We start from the raw sequence: 16,670 nt of genomic DNA on the forward strand, positions 1-16,670 counted from the left end.
GTTAATGTAGCTTAATGATATCAAAGCAAGGCACTGAAAATGCCTAGATGAGTATTCCTACTCCATAAACACATAGGCTTGGTCCTGGCCTTTTTATTAGTTATTAATAAAATTACACATGCAAGTATCCGCACCCCAGTGAGAATGCCCTCTAAATCGCACTCTACGATCAAAAGGAGCAGGTATCAAGCACACTACAAAGTAGCTCATAACACCTTGCTAGGCCACACCCCCACGGGACACAGCAGTGATAAAAATTAAGCTATGAACGAAAGTTCGACTAAGTTATATTAAACTAGGGTTGGTAAAATTCGTGCCAGCCACCGCGGTCATACGATTAACCCAAATTAATAAACCCTCCGGCGTAAAGCGTGTCAAAGACCCATACTAAAATAAAGTTAAAACCCAGTTAAGCTGTAAAAAGCTACAACTAAAGTAAAATAAACTACGAAAGTGACTTTAATACCTCTGACCACACGATAGCTAAGGCCCAAACTGGGATTAGATACCCCACTATGCTTAGCCCTAAACCAAAATAGCTCACCATAACAAAGCTATTCGCCAGAGTACTACTAGCAACAGCCTAAAACTCAAAGGACTTGGCGGTGCTTTACATCCCTCTAGAGGAGCCTGTTCCGTAATCGATAAACCCCGATAAACCCCACCATCCCTTGCTAATTCAGCCTATATACCGCCATCTTCAGCAAACCCTAAACAAGGTACCAAAGTAAGCACAATCATCCAACATAAAAACGTTAGGTCAAGGTGTAGCCCATGGGATGGAGAGAAATGGGCTACATTTTCTACTCTAAGAACAAGAACTCAACCCAAACGGAAGTCTCCATGAAATTAGAGACCGAAGGAGGATTTAGTAGTAAATTAAGAATAGAGAGCTTAATTGAATCAGGCCATGAAGCGCGCACACACCGCCCGTCACCCTCCTTAAATATTACAAATCACAATATTACACAAAACCATGATCCAAACATATGAAAGGAGACAAGTCGTAACAAGGTAAGTATACCGGAAGGTGTACTTGGATAACCAAAGTGTAGCTTAAACAAAGCATCCAGCTTACACCTAGAAGATTTCACTCAGAGTGAACACTTTGAACTAAAGCTAGCCCAAACAATACCCAACTCAACTACCCTTAGTCACTTAACTAAAACATTCACCAAACCATTAAAGTATAGGAGATAGAAATTTTAACTTGGCGCTATAGAGAAAGTACCGTAAGGGAACGATGAAAGATGTATTAAAAGTACTAAACAGCAAAGCTTACCCCTTTTACCTTTTGCATAATGATTTAACTAGAATAAACTTAGCAAAGAGAACTTAAGCTAAGCACCCCGAAACCAGACGAGCTACCTATGAACAGTTATAAAGAACCAACTCATCTATGTCGCAAAATAGTGAGAAGATTCATAGGTAGAGGTGAAAAGCCCAACGAGCCTGGTGATAGCTGGTTGTCCAGAAACAGAATCCCAGTTCAAATTTAAATTTACCTAAAAACCACTTAATTCTAATGTAAACTTAAATTATAGTCTAAAAAGGTACAGCTTTTTAGATACAGGATACAACCTTTATTAGAGAGTAAGAATAAGATTAATCCCATAGTTGGCTTAAAAGCAGCCATCAATTAAGAAAGCGTTCAAGCTCAACGTCACACATATCTTAATCCCAATAATAGACTCAGACTAACTCCTAATCTTATACTGGACTATTCTATCGACACATAGAAGCAATAATGTTAATATGAGTAACAAGAATTATTTCTCCTTGCATAAGCCTATATCAGAACGAATACTCACTGATAGTTAACAACAGAATAGACACAATCCAAAAACTAACCATCTATTTAGACTATTGTTAACCCAACACAGGTGTGCACCCATAAGGAAAGATTAAAAGAAGTAAAAGGAACTCGGCAAACACAAACCCCGCCTGTTTACCAAAAACATCACCTCTAGCATTCCCAGTATTAGAGGCACTGCCTGCCCAGTGACATCTGTTTAAACGGCCGCGGTATCCTAACCGTGCAAAGGTAGCATAATCACTTGTTCTCTAAATAGGGACTTGTATGAATGGCCACACGAGGGTTTTACTGTCTCTTACTTCCAATCAGTGAAATTGACCTTCCCGTGAAGAGGCGGGAATAATCAAATAAGACGAGAAGACCCTATGGAGCTTTAATTAACTGATTCACAAAAAACAACATACAAACCTAACCCTCAGGGACAACAAAACTTTTGATTGAATCAGCAATTTCGGTTGGGGTGACCTCGGAGAACAAAACAACCTCCGAGTGATTTAAATCTAGACTAACCAGTCAAAATACATAATCACTTATTGATCCAAACCTTTGATCAACGGAACAAGTTACCCTAGGGATAACAGCGCAATCCTATTCCAGAGTCCATATCGACAATTAGGGTTTACGACCTCGATGTTGGATCAAGACATCCTAATGGTGCAACCGCTATTAAGGGTTCGTTTGTTCAACGATTAAAGTCTTACGTGATCTGAGTTCAGACCGGAGTAATCCAGGTCGGTTTCTATCTATTCTACACTTTTCCCAGTACGAAAGGACAAGAAAAGTAGGGCCCACTTTATAAGAAGCGCCCTCAAACTAATAGATGACATAATCTAAATCTAACTAATTTATTAACCCCACCGCCCTAGAACAGGGCTCGTTAGGGTGGCAGAGCCGGAAATTGCGTAAAACTTAAACCTTTACACCCAGAGGTTCAACTCCTCTCCCTAACAACATGTTCATAATTAACGTCCTCCTCTTAATTATCCCAATCCTGCTCGCCGTAGCATTTCTCACACTAGTTGAACGAAAAATCTTAGGCTATATACAACTTCGCAAAGGACCCAACATCGTAGGCCCCTACGGCCTACTACAGCCCATCGCTGATGCCCTTAAACTATTTATCAAAGAACCACTACAACCACTAACATCATCAACATCCATATTCATTATCGCACCAATCCTAGCCCTCACCCTAGCCTTAACCATATGAATCCCCCTACCCATGCCATACCCACTAATTAACATAAACCTGGGAATTCTATTCATACTAGCCATATCCAGCCTAGCTGTCTACTCAATCCTTTGATCAGGGTGAGCCTCAAACTCAAAATATGCTCTAATTGGAGCCTTACGAGCAGTAGCACAAACCATTTCGTATGAAGTAACTCTAGCAATTATTCTACTCTCAGTCCTCCTAATGAGCGGATCATTCACACTATCAACACTCATCATTACCCAAGAATACTTATGATTAATCTTCCCATCATGACCCTTAGCCATAATATGATTCATCTCAACATTGGCCGAAACCAACCGAGCTCCATTTGACCTAACAGAGGGAGAATCAGAACTCGTCTCCGGATTCAACGTCGAATACGCAGCCGGCCCATTCGCCCTATTTTTCCTTGCAGAATATGCAAACATCATCATAATAAATATCTTCACAACAACCCTATTTCTTGGAGCATTTCACAGCCCCTACCTACCAGAACTCTACTCAATTAATTTCACTATAAAAACCCTCCTTCTAACATGTTCCTTCCTATGAATCCGAGCATCCTACCCACGATTCCGATATGATCAACTTATACACCTCTTATGAAAAAACTTCCTGCCACTTACACTAGCCCTCTGCATATGACACGTCTCACTACCAATTATATTATCCAGCATCCCACCACAAACATAAGAAATATGTCTGACAAAAGAGTTACTTTGATAGAGTAAAACATAGAGGTTCAAACCCTCTTATTTCTAGAACCACAGGAATTGAACCTGCTCCTGAGAATTCAAAATCCTCCGTGCTACCAAATTACACCATGTCCTACAAGTAAGGTCAGCTAAATAAGCTATCGGGCCCATACCCCGAAAATGTTGGATTACACCCTTCCCGTACTAATAAACCCCCTTATCCTCACAATCATTCTAATAACAGTTTTTCTAGGAACTATAATCGTTATAGCAAGCTCACACTGACTAATAATCTGAATCGGATTCGAAATAAATCTACTAGCCATCATCCCCATCCTAATAAAAAAATATAATCCTCGAGCTATAGAGGCCTCCACCAAGTACTTCTTAACCCAAGCCACCGCATCCATACTCCTCATAATAGCAATCATCATCAACCTTATACACTCAGGCCAATGAACAATCACAAAAGTTTTTAACCCCACAGCATCCATCATCATAACTTTAGCCCTCGCCATAAAACTTGGACTGACACCATTCCATTTCTGAGTGCCCGAAGTCACACAGGGCATCTCACTAACATCAGGCCTCATCTTACTCACATGACAAAAACTAGCCCCAATATCAATCCTATATCAAATCTCACCCTCAATCAACCTAAACATCCTACTAACTATAGCCGTGCTATCAATCCTAGTAGGAGGCTGAGGTGGCCTCAACCAAACCCAACTACGAAAAATTATGGCATACTCGTCAATTGCCCATATAGGATGAATAGCAGCCATCTTAGTGTACAACCCAACACTGACAATACTAAACATACTAATTTACATTATAATAACACTCACAATATTCATACTGTTTATCCACAGCTCCTCTACCACAACACTATCACTCTCACACACATGAAACAAAGCACCTCTAATCACCACACTAATCCTAATCACCTTGCTATCTATAGGAGGCCTCCCTCCACTATCAGGATTCATACCCAAATGAATAATCATCCAAGAACTTACCAAAAACAGCAGCATCATTCTCCCCACCCTAATGGCTATTATAGCTCTACTCAATCTCTACTTCTACATGCGACTAACCTATTCCACCTCCCTAACTATATTCCCATCCACAAATAATATAAAAATAAAATGACAATTCGAAACCAAACAAATTACCCTCCTACCCCCATTAATCATCGCATCTTCCCTACTCCTCCCCCTAACCCCCATACTATCAATTCTGGACTAGGAATTTAGGTTAACATCCAGACCAAGAGCCTTCAAAGCCCTAAGCAAGTGTATTCACTTAATTCCTGCACACTAAGGACTGCAAGACTCTATCTCACATCAATTGAACGCAAATCAAACACTTTCATTAAGCTAAGCCCTTACTAGATTGGTGGGCTATCATCCCACGAAATTTTAGTTAACAGCTAAACACCCTAATCAACTGGCTTCAATCTACTTCTCCCGCCGCCTAAAAAAAAAGGCGGGAGAAGCCCCGGCAGAATTGAAGCTGCTTCTTTGAATTTGCAATTCAACGTGAAATTCACCACAGGACTTGATAAGAAGAGGATTCCAACCCCTGTCTTTAGATTTACAGTCTAATGCTTACTCAGCCATCTTACCTATGTTCATTAACCGCTGACTATTTTCAACTAACCACAAAGACATCGGCACTCTGTACCTCCTATTCGGCGCTTGAGCTGGAATAGTAGGAACCGCCCTAAGCCTCCTAATCCGTGCTGAATTAGGTCAACCTGGGACCCTGCTGGGAGATGATCAGATCTACAATGTTATTGTAACTGCCCATGCATTCGTAATAATCTTCTTCATAGTCATACCCATCATGATCGGAGGATTTGGGAACTGATTAGTTCCCTTAATAATTGGAGCACCCGATATAGCCTTTCCCCGAATAAACAACATAAGCTTCTGATTACTTCCCCCATCATTCCTACTTCTTCTTGCTTCCTCAATAATTGAAGCAGGCGCTGGAACAGGCTGAACCGTATATCCTCCCCTAGCTGGAAATCTAGCGCACGCAGGGGCTTCTGTTGACTTAACCATCTTCTCCCTTCACCTAGCTGGTGTATCTTCAATTTTAGGTGCCATCAATTTCATTACCACAATCATCAACATAAAACCACCAGCCCTGTCCCAGTATCAAACCCCTCTATTCGTTTGATCCGTCCTCATTACGGCAGTACTCCTTCTCCTAGCTCTTCCAGTCCTAGCAGCAGGTATTACTATGCTTCTCACAGACCGTAACTTAAACACCACCTTCTTCGATCCTGCAGGGGGAGGGGATCCAATCCTTTACCAACACCTATTCTGATTTTTCGGACACCCTGAAGTCTACATTCTCATTCTGCCAGGCTTTGGTATAATCTCACACATCGTTACATATTATTCAGGTAAAAAAGAACCTTTCGGCTACATGGGTATAGTATGAGCTATAATATCCATTGGCTTCCTAGGCTTCATCGTATGAGCTCACCACATGTTTACAGTAGGTATAGACGTCGATACACGAGCATATTTCACATCAGCTACCATAATCATCGCCATCCCAACCGGTGTAAAAGTATTTAGCTGACTAGCTACCCTGCACGGAGGAAATATCAAATGATCTCCAGCTATACTCTGAGCTCTAGGCTTCATCTTCTTATTCACAGTAGGAGGCCTAACAGGAATCGTCTTGGCTAACTCATCCCTAGATATTGTTCTCCACGATACTTATTATGTAGTAGCACATTTCCACTACGTCCTATCCATAGGAGCAGTCTTCGCCATTATGGGAGGATTTGTTCACTGATTCCCTCTATTCTCAGGATATACACTCAATCAAACCTGAGCAAAAATCCACTTTACAATTATATTCGTAGGGGTCAATATAACTTTCTTCCCACAACACTTCCTTGGCCTCTCAGGAATACCACGACGCTATTCTGACTACCCGGACGCGTATACAACATGAAACACCATCTCATCCATAGGATCTTTTATCTCACTCACAGCAGTAATACTAATAATCTTCATAATTTGAGAAGCATTCGCATCCAAACGAGAAGTGTCTACAGTAGAATTAACCTCAACTAACCTAGAATGACTACATGGATGCCCCCCACCATACCATACATTTGAAGAACCCGCCTACGTAAACCTAAAATAAGAAAGGAAGGAATCGAACCCCCTCTAACTGGTTTCAAGCCAATATCATAACCACTATGTCTTTCTCCATTAAACGAGGTATTAGTAAAAATTACATAACTTTGTCAAAGTTAAATTATAGGTTAAATCCCTATATACCTCTATGGCCTACCCTTTCCAATTAGGATTCCAAGACGCAACATCCCCTATTATAGAAGAACTCCTACACTTCCATGACCACACGCTAATAATCGTATTCTTAATTAGCTCTCTAGTGTTATACATTATCTCATCAATACTAACGACTAAATTAACCCACACCAGCACTATAGACGCCCAAGAAGTAGAAACAATTTGAACGATTCTACCAGCCATCATCCTTATTCTAATTGCCCTCCCATCCCTACGAATTCTATATATAATAGACGAGATTAACAACCCATCTCTCACAGTCAAAACAATAGGCCACCAATGATACTGAAGTTACGAGTATACCGATTACGAAGACCTGACCTTCGACTCCTACATGATCCCCACATCAGACTTGAAACCAGGAGAACTACGTCTTCTAGAAGTCGACAACCGAGTGGTTCTTCCTATAGAAATAACTATCCGGATATTAATTTCATCCGAAGACGTATTACACTCATGAGCTGTCCCCTCCCTAGGCCTAAAAACGGACGCCATCCCTGGGCGCCTAAATCAGACAACTCTCGTAGCCTCCCGACCAGGCCTTTACTATGGCCAATGCTCAGAGATTTGCGGATCAAACCACAGCTTTATACCAATTGTTCTTGAACTAGTTCCACTGAAATACTTCGAAGAATGATCTGCATCAATACTATAAAATCACTAAGAAGCTAATACAGCGTTAACCTTTTAAGTTAAAGACTGAGGGTTCAATCTCCCTCCCTAGTGATATGCCACAGTTGGATACATCAACATGATTTATTAATATCGTCTCAATAATCCTAACTCTATTTATTGTATTCCAACTAAAAATTTCAAAGCACTCTTATCCAATACACCCAGAAGCTAAAACAACTAAAATAGCTAAACGCCTTACCCCTTGAGAATCAAAATGAACGAAAATCTATTCGCCTCTTTCGCTACCCCAACAATAATAGGCCTCCCTATTGTAATCCTAATCATTATATTCCCCAGCATCCTATTTCCCTCATCCAACCGACTAATTAACAATCGCCTAATCTCAATCCAACAATGGCTAGTCCAACTTACATCAAAACAAATAATAACCATCCATAACAATAAAGGACAAACCTGAACCCTCATACTCATGTCGCTAATCCTATTCATTGGTTCAACAAACTTATTGGGCCTACTACCCCACTCATTTACACCAACAACACAACTATCAATAAACCTAGGCATAGCCATCCCCCTGTGAGCAGGAACAGTATTCATAGGCTTTCGTCATAAAACAAAAGCAGCTCTAGCTCACTTTCTACCCCAAGGAACGCCCATTTTCCTCATTCCCATACTAGTAATTATTGAGACTATCAGTCTATTTATTCAACCAATAGCTCTAGCCGTACGGCTAACTGCTAATATTACTGCCGGACATCTTCTAATCCACCTTATCGGAGGAGCAACGCTAGCCCTCATAGACATTAGCCCCTCAACAGCCCTTATTACATTCATTATCCTGATTCTACTAACTATCCTCGAATTCGCAGTAGCCATAATCCAAGCCTATGTATTCACTCTCCTAGTAAGTCTCTACCTACACGATAACACCTAATGACCCACCAAACCCACGCCTACCACATAGTAAACCCCAGCCCATGACCACTTACAGGAGCCCTATCAGCCCTCCTAATAACATCAGGATTAGCCATGTGATTCCACTTTAACTCAACCCTACTTTTAGCTCTGGGACTATTAACCAACATCCTTACCATATATCAATGATGGCGAGACATCATCCGAGAAAGCACATTCCAAGGCCATCACACATCAATCGTCCAAAAAGGGCTCCGATATGGTATAATCCTTTTCATCATCTCAGAAGTCTTCTTCTTCTCTGGCTTCTTCTGAGCTTTCTACCACTCAAGCCTAGCTCCTACACCCGAACTAGGCGGCTGCTGACCACCCACAGGTATCCACCCCCTAAACCCCCTAGAAGTCCCCTTACTCAATACCTCAGTGCTCCTAGCATCAGGAGTCTCCATCACCTGAGCCCACCATAGCCTGATAGAAGGGAACCGTAAAAACATGCTCCAAGGCCTATTTATCACAATCTCTCTAGGCGTGTACTTCACTCTCCTTCAAGCCTCAGAATACTACGAAGCTTCATTTACTATTTCAGATGGGGTGTACGGATCGACATTTTTCGTAGCAACGGGATTTCACGGACTACACGTAATCATCGGATCCACCTTCCTTATCGTATGCTTCCTACGCCAACTAAAGTTCCACTTTACATCCAGTCACCATTTCGGATTCGAAGCAGCCGCTTGATACTGACACTTCGTCGACGTAGTTTGACTATTCTTATATGTCTCTATCTATTGATGAGGATCCTATTCTTTTAGTATTGACCAGTACAATTGACTTCCAATCAATTAGCTTCGGTATAATCCCGAAAAAGAATAATAAATCTCATACTAACACTCCTCACCAATACATTACTAGCCTCGCTACTCGTACTCATCGCATTCTGATTACCACAACTAAACATCTATGCAGAAAAAACCAGCCCATACGAATGCGGATTTGACCCAATAGGGTCAGCACGCCTCCCTTTCTCAATAAAATTTTTCTTAGTGGCGATTACATTCCTGCTGTTCGACCTAGAAATCGCCCTCCTATTGCCCCTTCCATGAGCATCCCAGACAACTAACCTGAACACTATACTTATTATAGCACTAATCCTAATCTCTCTCCTAGCCATCAGCCTGGCTTACGAATGAACCCAAAAAGGGCTAGAATGAACTGAGTATGGTAATTAGTTTAAACCAAAACAAATGATTTCGACTCATTAAACTATGATTAACTTCATAATTACCAACATGTCACTAGCCCACATTAATATCTTCCTAGCATTCACAGTTTCCCTCGTAGGCCTACTAATGTACCGATCCCACCTAATATCCTCACTCCTATGCCTAGAAGGGATAATACTGTCACTATTCGTCATAGCAACCATAGTAGTTCTAAATACCCATTTCACACTAGCCAGCATAATACCCATTATTTTACTAGTATTTGCTGCTTGCGAACGAGCATTAGGACTATCCTTACTAGTCATAGTCTCCAACACTTATGGAGTGGACCACGTACAAAACCTCAACCTCCTCCAATGCTAAAAATCATCATCCCTACAATCATACTTATACCCCTCACATGACTATCAAAAAAGAACATAATCTGAATTAACACCACAACCTACAGCCTATTAATCAGCCTTATCAGCTTATCCCTCCTAAACCAGCCTAACAACAATAGCCTAAACTTCTCACTAATATTCTTCTCTGACCCTCTATCAGCTCCACTACTAGTACTAACAACATGGCTACTTCCATTAATACTCATAGCCAGCCAGCACCACCTATCCAAAGAACCACTAATCCGAAAAAAACTCTACATCACCATGCTAGCCATACTTCAAACTTTCCTAATCATAACCTTTACCGCCACAGAACTAATCTCCTTCTATATCCTATTTGAAGCCACATTAGTTCCAACACTAATTATCATCACCCGCTGAGGTAACCAAACAGAACGCCTAAACGCAGGCCTCTACTTTCTATTCTACACGCTAGTAGGCTCCCTCCCACTCTTAGTCGCACTAATCTCTATCCAAAACCTAACAGGCTCACTAAATTTCCTACTAATTCAATACTGAAACCAAGCACTACCCGACTCTTGATCTAATATCTTCTTATGATTAGCATGTATAATAGCGTTTATAGTTAAAATGCCCCTATACGGCCTTCGCCTCTGACTTCCGAAAGCCCATGTAGAAGCCCCAATCGCTGGGTCCATAGTGCTAGCAGCCATCCTACTAAAACTAGGGGGCTACGGAATACTGCGAATTACAATAATGCTAAACCCCCAGACTAATTTTATAGCCTACCCCTTCCTCATACTATCTCTATGAGGAATAATCATAACTAGCTCCATCTGCTTACGACAAACTGATCTAAAATCACTCATTGCATACTCCTCTGTCAGCCATATAGCCCTAGTAATTGTAGCCGTCCTTATCCAAACACCATGAAGCTATATAGGGGCCACAGCCCTAATAATTGCCCACGGTCTTACGTCATCAATACTATTTTGCCTAGCAAACTCAAATTATGAACGCACTCATAGCCGAACCATAATCCTAGCCCGCGGACTTCAAACTCTCCTTCCCCTCATAGCAGCTTGATGACTATTAGCCAGCCTAACCAACCTGGCCCTCCCTCCCAGCATTAACCTAATCGGAGAACTATTCGTAGTAATATCATCATTCTCATGGTCAAATATCACTATCATCCTCATAGGGGCCAACATCACCATCACCGCTCTCTACTCCCTCTACATACTAATTACTACACAACGAGGAAAATACACACACCATATCAACAGCATCAAACCCTCATTTACACGAGAAAACGCACTCATAGCCCTCCACATGACTCCCCTACTACTCCTATCACTTAACCCCAAAATCATCCTAGGCTTTACGTACTGTAAATATAGTTTAACAAAAACGCTAGATTGTGGATCTAGAAACAGAAACTCAATATTTCTTATTTACCGAGAAAGTATGCAAGAACTGCTAATTCATGCTTCCGCGTCTGACAAACACGGCTCTCTCAAACTTTTAAAGGATAGGAGCTATCCGTTGGTCTTAGGAGCCAAAAAATTGGTGCAACTCCAAGTAAAAGTAATTAACATATTCTCCTCCCTCATGCTAGCCTCATTATCAGTATTAACTCTACCAATCATATCATCAATCCTCAACACCCACAAAAACAGCACGTATCCTCATCACGTAAAAAACATCATTTCATATGCCTTCATTACCAGCCTAATTCCTACCATAATATTTATTCACTCTGGACAAGAAACAATCATCTCAAACTGACACTGAATGACCATTCAAACCCTCAAACTATCCCTAAGCTTCAAACTAGACTACTTCTCAATGATCTTTGTACCAGTAGCCCTATTCGTAACATGATCTATCATAGAATTCTCCCTATGATATATACACTCAGATCCTTACATTACTCGATTTTTTAAATACCTACTCACATTCCTTATTACCATAATAATCCTAGTCACAGCCAACAACCTCTTCCAACTGTTCATCGGATGAGAAGGAGTAGGCATCATATCATTCCTACTAATCGGATGATGATATGGTCGAACAGATGCCAACACTGCAGCCCTCCAAGCAATTCTATACAACCGCATCGGAGACATTGGTTTCATCATAGCCATAGCCTGATTCCTATTCAACACCAACACATGAGACCTACAACAAATCTTCATACTTGACCCTAACCTCACCAACCTCCCACTCTTAGGTCTCCTACTAGCTGCAACTGGCAAGTCTGCCCAATTCGGACTTCACCCATGACTTCCCTCGGCCATAGAAGGTCCCACACCAGTCTCAGCCCTACTTCACTCCAGCACAATAGTTGTAGCAGGCGTTTTTCTACTAATCCGCTTCCATCCACTAATAGAAAACAACAAAACCATCCAATCACTTACCCTATGCCTGGGGGCTATCACCACACTATTCACAGCAATCTGTGCACTCACCCAAAACGACATCAAAAAAATCATCGCCTTCTCCACCTCCAGCCAACTAGGCTTAATAATTGTAACCATCGGTATTAATCAACCCTATCTAGCATTTCTCCACATCTGCACCCACGCATTCTTCAAAGCCATATTATTCATATGCTCTGGATCCATTATCCACAGCCTAAATGACGAGCAGGACATCCGAAAAACAGGCGGACTGTTTAATGCGATACCCTTCACCACCACATCCCTAATTATCGGCAGTCTCGCACTCACCGGCATACCCTTCCTTACAGGCTTTTACTCCAAAGACCTCATCATCGAAACTGCCAACACATCGTACACCAACGCCTGAGCCCTACTAATAACTCTCATCGCCACATCCCTCACAGCTGTCTACAGCACCCGAATTATCTTCTTCGCACTCCTGGGACAACCCCGCTTCCTCCCTCTAACCACAATCAACGAAAACAACCCCTTTCTAATTAACTCCATTAAACGCCTCCTAATTGGCAGCATTTTCGCCGGATTCTTCATCTCTAACAATATCTACCCTACAACCATCCCAGAAATAACCATGCCCATCTACATGAAACTTACCGCCCTCACGGTAACCATCCTAGGATTCACACTGGCCCTAGAACTAAGCCTAATCACACACAACCTAAAACTAGAACACCCCACCAACATATTTAAATTCTCCAACCTCCTAGGATATTACCCAACAATTATACATCGACTCCCACCACTCGCAAACCTATCAATAAGCCAAAAATCAGCATCACTTCTACTAGACTCAATCTGACTAGAGAACATCCTACCAAAATCCATCTCCCAATTTCAAATAAAGACCTCAATCCTAATTTCCACCCAAAAAGGCCAAATCAAATTATATTTCCTCTCATTCCTCATTACCCTCACCCTGAGCATACTACTTTTTAATCTCCACGAGTAACCTCTAAAATTACCAAGACCCCAACAAGCAACGACCAACCAGTCACAACCACAACCCAAGCCCCATAACTATACAATGCAGCAACCCCTATAATCTCCTCACTAAACACTCCCGAATTTCCAATATCATAGATAGCTCAATGCCCCACACTACTAAATTTAAACACCACCCCCACTTCCTCACTCTTCAGGACATATAAAACCAACATAACCTCCATCAATAACCCCAAAAGAAACACTCCCATAACAGTCGCATTAGACACCCATACCTCAGGATACTGCTCAGTAGCTATAGCCGTTGTATAACCAAAAACAACCAACATTCCTCCCAAATAAATTAAAAACACCATCAACCCTAAAAAGGACCCTCCAAAATTCATAATAATACCACAACCAACTCCTCCACTTACAATCAACACTAAGCCCCCGTAAATAGGTGAAGGTTTTGAAGAAAAACCTACAAAACCAATAACAAAGATAACGCTCAAAATAAACACAATATATGTCATCATTATTCCCACGTGGAATCTAACCACGACTAATGACATGAAAAATCATCGTTGTATTTCAACTATAAGAACACTAATGACAAACATCCGAAAATCCCACCCGCTAATTAAAATCATCAATCACTCTTTTATCGACCTGCCAACCCCCTCAAACATTTCATCATGATGAAACTTTGGCTCCCTCCTAGGAATCTGCCTAATCCTCCAAATCCTAACAGGCCTATTCCTAGCCATACACTACACATCAGACACTACAACTGCCTTCTCATCCGTCACCCATATCTGCCGAGACGTTAACTACGGATGAATCATTCGCTACCTCCATGCCAACGGAGCATCCATATTTTTCATCTGCCTCTTTATCCACGTAGGGCGCGGCCTCTACTATGGCTCCTACACATTCCTAGAAACATGAAACATTGGAATTATCCTACTTTTCACAGTAATAGCCACAGCATTCATAGGCTATGTCCTACCATGAGGACAAATATCCTTCTGAGGAGCAACGGTCATTACAAACCTCCTATCAGCAATCCCCTACATCGGTACTACGCTCGTCGAATGAATCTGAGGTGGATTCTCAGTAGACAAAGCCACCCTTACCCGATTTTTTGCCTTCCACTTTATTCTACCCTTTATCATCACAGCCCTGGTAATCGTCCATCTACTATTCCTCCACGAAACAGGATCCAACAACCCCTCAGGAATCCCATCTGACATAGACAAAATCCCATTCCACCCGTACTACACAATTAAAGACATCCTAGGACTTCTCCTCCTAGTCCTACTCCTACTAACCCTAGTATTATTCTCCCCTGACCTCCTAGGAGACCCAGACAACTACACCCCAGCTAACCCCCTCAGCACTCCCCCTCATATTAAGCCAGAATGGTATTTCCTATTTGCTTACGCCATCCTACGCTCCATTCCCAACAAACTAGGTGGTGTATTAGCCCTTATCCTTTCCATCTTAATCCTAGCACTCATCCCTACCCTACACATGTCAAAACAACGAAGCATAATGTTCCGACCCCTTAGTCAATGCGTGTTCTGACTCTTAGTAGCAGACTTACTAACACTAACATGAATTGGTGGCCAACCAGTAGAACACCCATACGTAATCATCGGCCAACTGGCCTCAATCCTCTACTTCTCCCTAATTCTCATCTTCATACCACTCGCAAGCACCATCGAAAACAACCTTCTAAAGTGAAGAGTCCCTGTAGTATATCACACATTACCCTGGTCTTGTAAACCAGAAAAGGGGGAAACATTCCCCCCAAGGACTATCAAGGAAGAAGCTCTAGCTCCACCATCAACACCCAAAGCTGAAATTCTACTTAAACTATTCCTTGATTTCCTCCCCTAAACGACAGCAATTCATCCTCATGTGCTATGTCAGTATTAAAATACACCCCCGCACAACACCATATCAGCTCAACATACAATACTCTATTAATACCCTATGTACATCGTGCATTAAATTGTTCACCCCATGAATAATAAGCATGTACATAATATTATTTATCTTACATGAGTACATCATATTATTGATCGTACATACCCCATCCAAGTCAAATCATTTCCAGCCAACACGCATATCACCACCCATATTCCACGAGCTTAATCACCAAGCCGCGGGAAATCAGCAATCCCTCCAATTACGTGTCCCAATCCTCGCTCCGGGCCCATCTAAACGTGGGGGTTTCTACGGTGAAACTATACCTGGCATCTGGTTCTTTCTTCAGGGCCATTCCCACCCAACCTCGCCCATTCTTTCCCCTTAAATAAGACATCTCGATGGACTAATGACTAATCAGCCCATGCTCACACATAACTGTGGTTTCATGCATTTGGTATCTTTTTATATTTGGGGATGCTGTGACTCAGCTATGGCCGTCAAAGGCCCCGACGCAGTCAATTAAATTGAAGCTGGACTTAAATTGAACGTTATTACTCCGCATCAGCAACCATAAGGTGTTATTCAGTCCATGGTAACAGGACATAAAGAACATGCACACCCACACACCCATGCGCGCACACACCCACACACCCATGCGCGCACACACCCACACACCCATGCGCGCACACACCCACACACCCATGCGCGCACACACCCACACACCCATGCGCGCACACACCCACACACCCATGCGCGCACACACCCACACACCCATGCGCGCACACACCCACACACCCATGCGCGCACACACCCACACACCCATGCGCGCACACACCCACACACCCACACACCCACACACCCACACACGTTAAGCAAGTAATGTAACTTTCTTAGTCAAACCCCCCCCACCCCCCATTAAACTCCGCAGATGTACATTTAACACAATCTTGCCAAACCCCGAAAACAAGACTAAACAATGCACAACACTTCACGAAGCCTAACTCTCACACACACAACTACGTTAACTCTACGCACTTGACAAGCCCAACAGAACTTCCCTCCCTCCTCTTAATACCAACATGCTACTTTAATCAATAAAATTTCCATAGACAGGTATCCCCCTAGATCTGATTTCCCAAACCTACAAATCCTCTTCCCCA

At 42.1% G+C, this 16,670-nt stretch overlaps 13 protein-coding genes and 24 non-coding genes across 37 annotated transcripts, besides 2 other annotated features; 28 read left to right on the top strand and 9 right to left on the bottom strand. All coding sequences in view use genetic code 2, as the record gives it.

Moving 5' to 3' along the window:
* KEF46_t01 lies at window positions 1–71 on the top strand. The gene has a single exon. It is a non-coding gene; the product is annotated as a tRNA-Phe (tRNA).
* On the top strand, window positions 72–1,045 carry KEF46_r02. Its single transcript has one exon. It is a non-coding gene; the product is annotated as a s-rRNA (ribosomal RNA).
* KEF46_t02 lies at window positions 1,046–1,112 on the top strand. The gene has a single exon. It is a non-coding gene; the product is annotated as a tRNA-Val (tRNA).
* On the top strand, window positions 1,113–2,692 carry KEF46_r01. The gene has a single exon. It is a non-coding gene; the product is annotated as a l-rRNA (ribosomal RNA).
* Window positions 2,693–2,766, top strand: KEF46_t03. Its single transcript has one exon. It is a non-coding gene; the product is annotated as a tRNA-Leu (tRNA).
* Window positions 2,767–2,768: 2 nt separating this feature from the next.
* Window positions 2,769–3,725, top strand: ND1 (NADH dehydrogenase subunit 1). The gene has a single exon. The coding sequence runs from the start codon at window positions 2,769–2,771 to the stop codon at window positions 3,723–3,725; it is 957 nt and encodes a 318-aa protein (NP_007381.1).
* Window positions 3,725–3,793, top strand: KEF46_t04. The gene has a single exon. It is a non-coding gene; the product is annotated as a tRNA-Ile (tRNA).
* On the bottom strand, window positions 3,791–3,863 carry KEF46_t05. Its single transcript has one exon. It is a non-coding gene; the product is annotated as a tRNA-Gln (tRNA).
* Window positions 3,864–3,865: 2 nt separating this feature from the next.
* KEF46_t06 lies at window positions 3,866–3,934 on the top strand. Its single transcript has one exon. It is a non-coding gene; the product is annotated as a tRNA-Met (tRNA).
* ND2 (NADH dehydrogenase subunit 2) lies at window positions 3,935–4,975 on the top strand. Its single transcript has one exon. The coding sequence runs from the start codon at window positions 3,935–3,937 to the stop codon at window positions 4,973–4,975; it is 1,041 nt and encodes a 346-aa protein (NP_007382.1).
* Window positions 4,974–5,042, top strand: KEF46_t07. Its single transcript has one exon. It is a non-coding gene; the product is annotated as a tRNA-Trp (tRNA).
* Window positions 5,043–5,047: 5 nt separating this feature from the next.
* On the bottom strand, window positions 5,048–5,116 carry KEF46_t08. Its single transcript has one exon. It is a non-coding gene; the product is annotated as a tRNA-Ala (tRNA).
* Window position 5,117: 1 nt separating this feature from the next.
* Window positions 5,118–5,190, bottom strand: KEF46_t09. Its single transcript has one exon. It is a non-coding gene; the product is annotated as a tRNA-Asn (tRNA).
* Window positions 5,191–5,225: an origin of replication (L-strand).
* Window positions 5,223–5,288, bottom strand: KEF46_t10. Its single transcript has one exon. It is a non-coding gene; the product is annotated as a tRNA-Cys (tRNA).
* On the bottom strand, window positions 5,289–5,355 carry KEF46_t11. The gene has a single exon. It is a non-coding gene; the product is annotated as a tRNA-Tyr (tRNA).
* A 1-nt stretch (window position 5,356) lies between these two features.
* COX1 (cytochrome c oxidase subunit I) lies at window positions 5,357–6,901 on the top strand. The gene has a single exon. It carries the CDS (start codon window positions 5,357–5,359, stop codon window positions 6,899–6,901), a length of 1,545 nt encoding a protein of 514 aa, NP_007383.1.
* Window positions 6,899–6,967, bottom strand: KEF46_t12. Its single transcript has one exon. It is a non-coding gene; the product is annotated as a tRNA-Ser (tRNA).
* An 8-nt stretch (window positions 6,968–6,975) lies between these two features.
* Window positions 6,976–7,042, top strand: KEF46_t13. The gene has a single exon. It is a non-coding gene; the product is annotated as a tRNA-Asp (tRNA).
* COX2 (cytochrome c oxidase subunit II) lies at window positions 7,043–7,726 on the top strand. Its single transcript has one exon. It carries the CDS (start codon window positions 7,043–7,045, stop codon window positions 7,724–7,726), a length of 684 nt encoding a protein of 227 aa, NP_007384.1.
* Window positions 7,727–7,729: 3 nt separating this feature from the next.
* Window positions 7,730–7,798, top strand: KEF46_t14. The gene has a single exon. It is a non-coding gene; the product is annotated as a tRNA-Lys (tRNA).
* Window position 7,799: 1 nt separating this feature from the next.
* Window positions 7,800–8,003, top strand: ATP8 (ATP synthase F0 subunit 8). The gene has a single exon. It carries the CDS (start codon window positions 7,800–7,802, stop codon window positions 8,001–8,003), a length of 204 nt encoding a protein of 67 aa, NP_007385.1.
* On the top strand, window positions 7,961–8,641 carry ATP6 (ATP synthase F0 subunit 6). Its single transcript has one exon. It carries the CDS (start codon window positions 7,961–7,963, stop codon window positions 8,639–8,641), a length of 681 nt encoding a protein of 226 aa, NP_007386.1.
* On the top strand, window positions 8,641–9,424 carry COX3 (cytochrome c oxidase subunit III). Its single transcript has one exon. A coding segment is annotated over exon 1 (784 nt).
* Window positions 9,425–9,494, top strand: KEF46_t15. Its single transcript has one exon. It is a non-coding gene; the product is annotated as a tRNA-Gly (tRNA).
* ND3 (NADH dehydrogenase subunit 3) lies at window positions 9,495–9,840 on the top strand. The gene has a single exon. A coding segment is annotated over exon 1 (346 nt).
* A 1-nt stretch (window position 9,841) lies between these two features.
* Window positions 9,842–9,910, top strand: KEF46_t16. The gene has a single exon. It is a non-coding gene; the product is annotated as a tRNA-Arg (tRNA).
* A 1-nt stretch (window position 9,911) lies between these two features.
* ND4L (NADH dehydrogenase subunit 4L) lies at window positions 9,912–10,208 on the top strand. The gene has a single exon. It carries the CDS (start codon window positions 9,912–9,914, stop codon window positions 10,206–10,208), a length of 297 nt encoding a protein of 98 aa, NP_007389.1.
* On the top strand, window positions 10,202–11,579 carry ND4 (NADH dehydrogenase subunit 4). Its single transcript has one exon. A coding segment is annotated over exon 1 (1,378 nt).
* Window positions 11,580–11,648, top strand: KEF46_t17. Its single transcript has one exon. It is a non-coding gene; the product is annotated as a tRNA-His (tRNA).
* KEF46_t18 lies at window positions 11,649–11,708 on the top strand. The gene has a single exon. It is a non-coding gene; the product is annotated as a tRNA-Ser (tRNA).
* A 1-nt stretch (window position 11,709) lies between these two features.
* On the top strand, window positions 11,710–11,779 carry KEF46_t19. The gene has a single exon. It is a non-coding gene; the product is annotated as a tRNA-Leu (tRNA).
* On the top strand, window positions 11,780–13,600 carry ND5 (NADH dehydrogenase subunit 5). The gene has a single exon. The coding sequence runs from the start codon at window positions 11,780–11,782 to the stop codon at window positions 13,598–13,600; it is 1,821 nt and encodes a 606-aa protein (NP_007391.1).
* On the bottom strand, window positions 13,584–14,111 carry ND6 (NADH dehydrogenase subunit 6). The gene has a single exon. The coding sequence runs from the start codon at window positions 14,109–14,111 to the stop codon at window positions 13,584–13,586; it is 528 nt and encodes a 175-aa protein (NP_007392.1).
* KEF46_t20 lies at window positions 14,112–14,180 on the bottom strand. Its single transcript has one exon. It is a non-coding gene; the product is annotated as a tRNA-Glu (tRNA).
* Window positions 14,181–14,184: 4 nt separating this feature from the next.
* On the top strand, window positions 14,185–15,324 carry CYTB (cytochrome b). The gene has a single exon. It carries the CDS (start codon window positions 14,185–14,187, stop codon window positions 15,322–15,324), a length of 1,140 nt encoding a protein of 379 aa, NP_007393.1.
* KEF46_t21 lies at window positions 15,325–15,396 on the top strand. Its single transcript has one exon. It is a non-coding gene; the product is annotated as a tRNA-Thr (tRNA).
* Window position 15,397: 1 nt separating this feature from the next.
* On the bottom strand, window positions 15,398–15,463 carry KEF46_t22. The gene has a single exon. It is a non-coding gene; the product is annotated as a tRNA-Pro (tRNA).
* Window positions 15,464–16,670: a sequence feature (control region).

The sequence above is a fragment of the mitochondrial genome of Equus asinus (genome assembly GCF_041296235.1).
Source record: "Equus asinus mitochondrion, complete genome".
Classification (NCBI taxonomy): domain Eukaryota; kingdom Metazoa; phylum Chordata; class Mammalia; order Perissodactyla; family Equidae; genus Equus; species Equus asinus.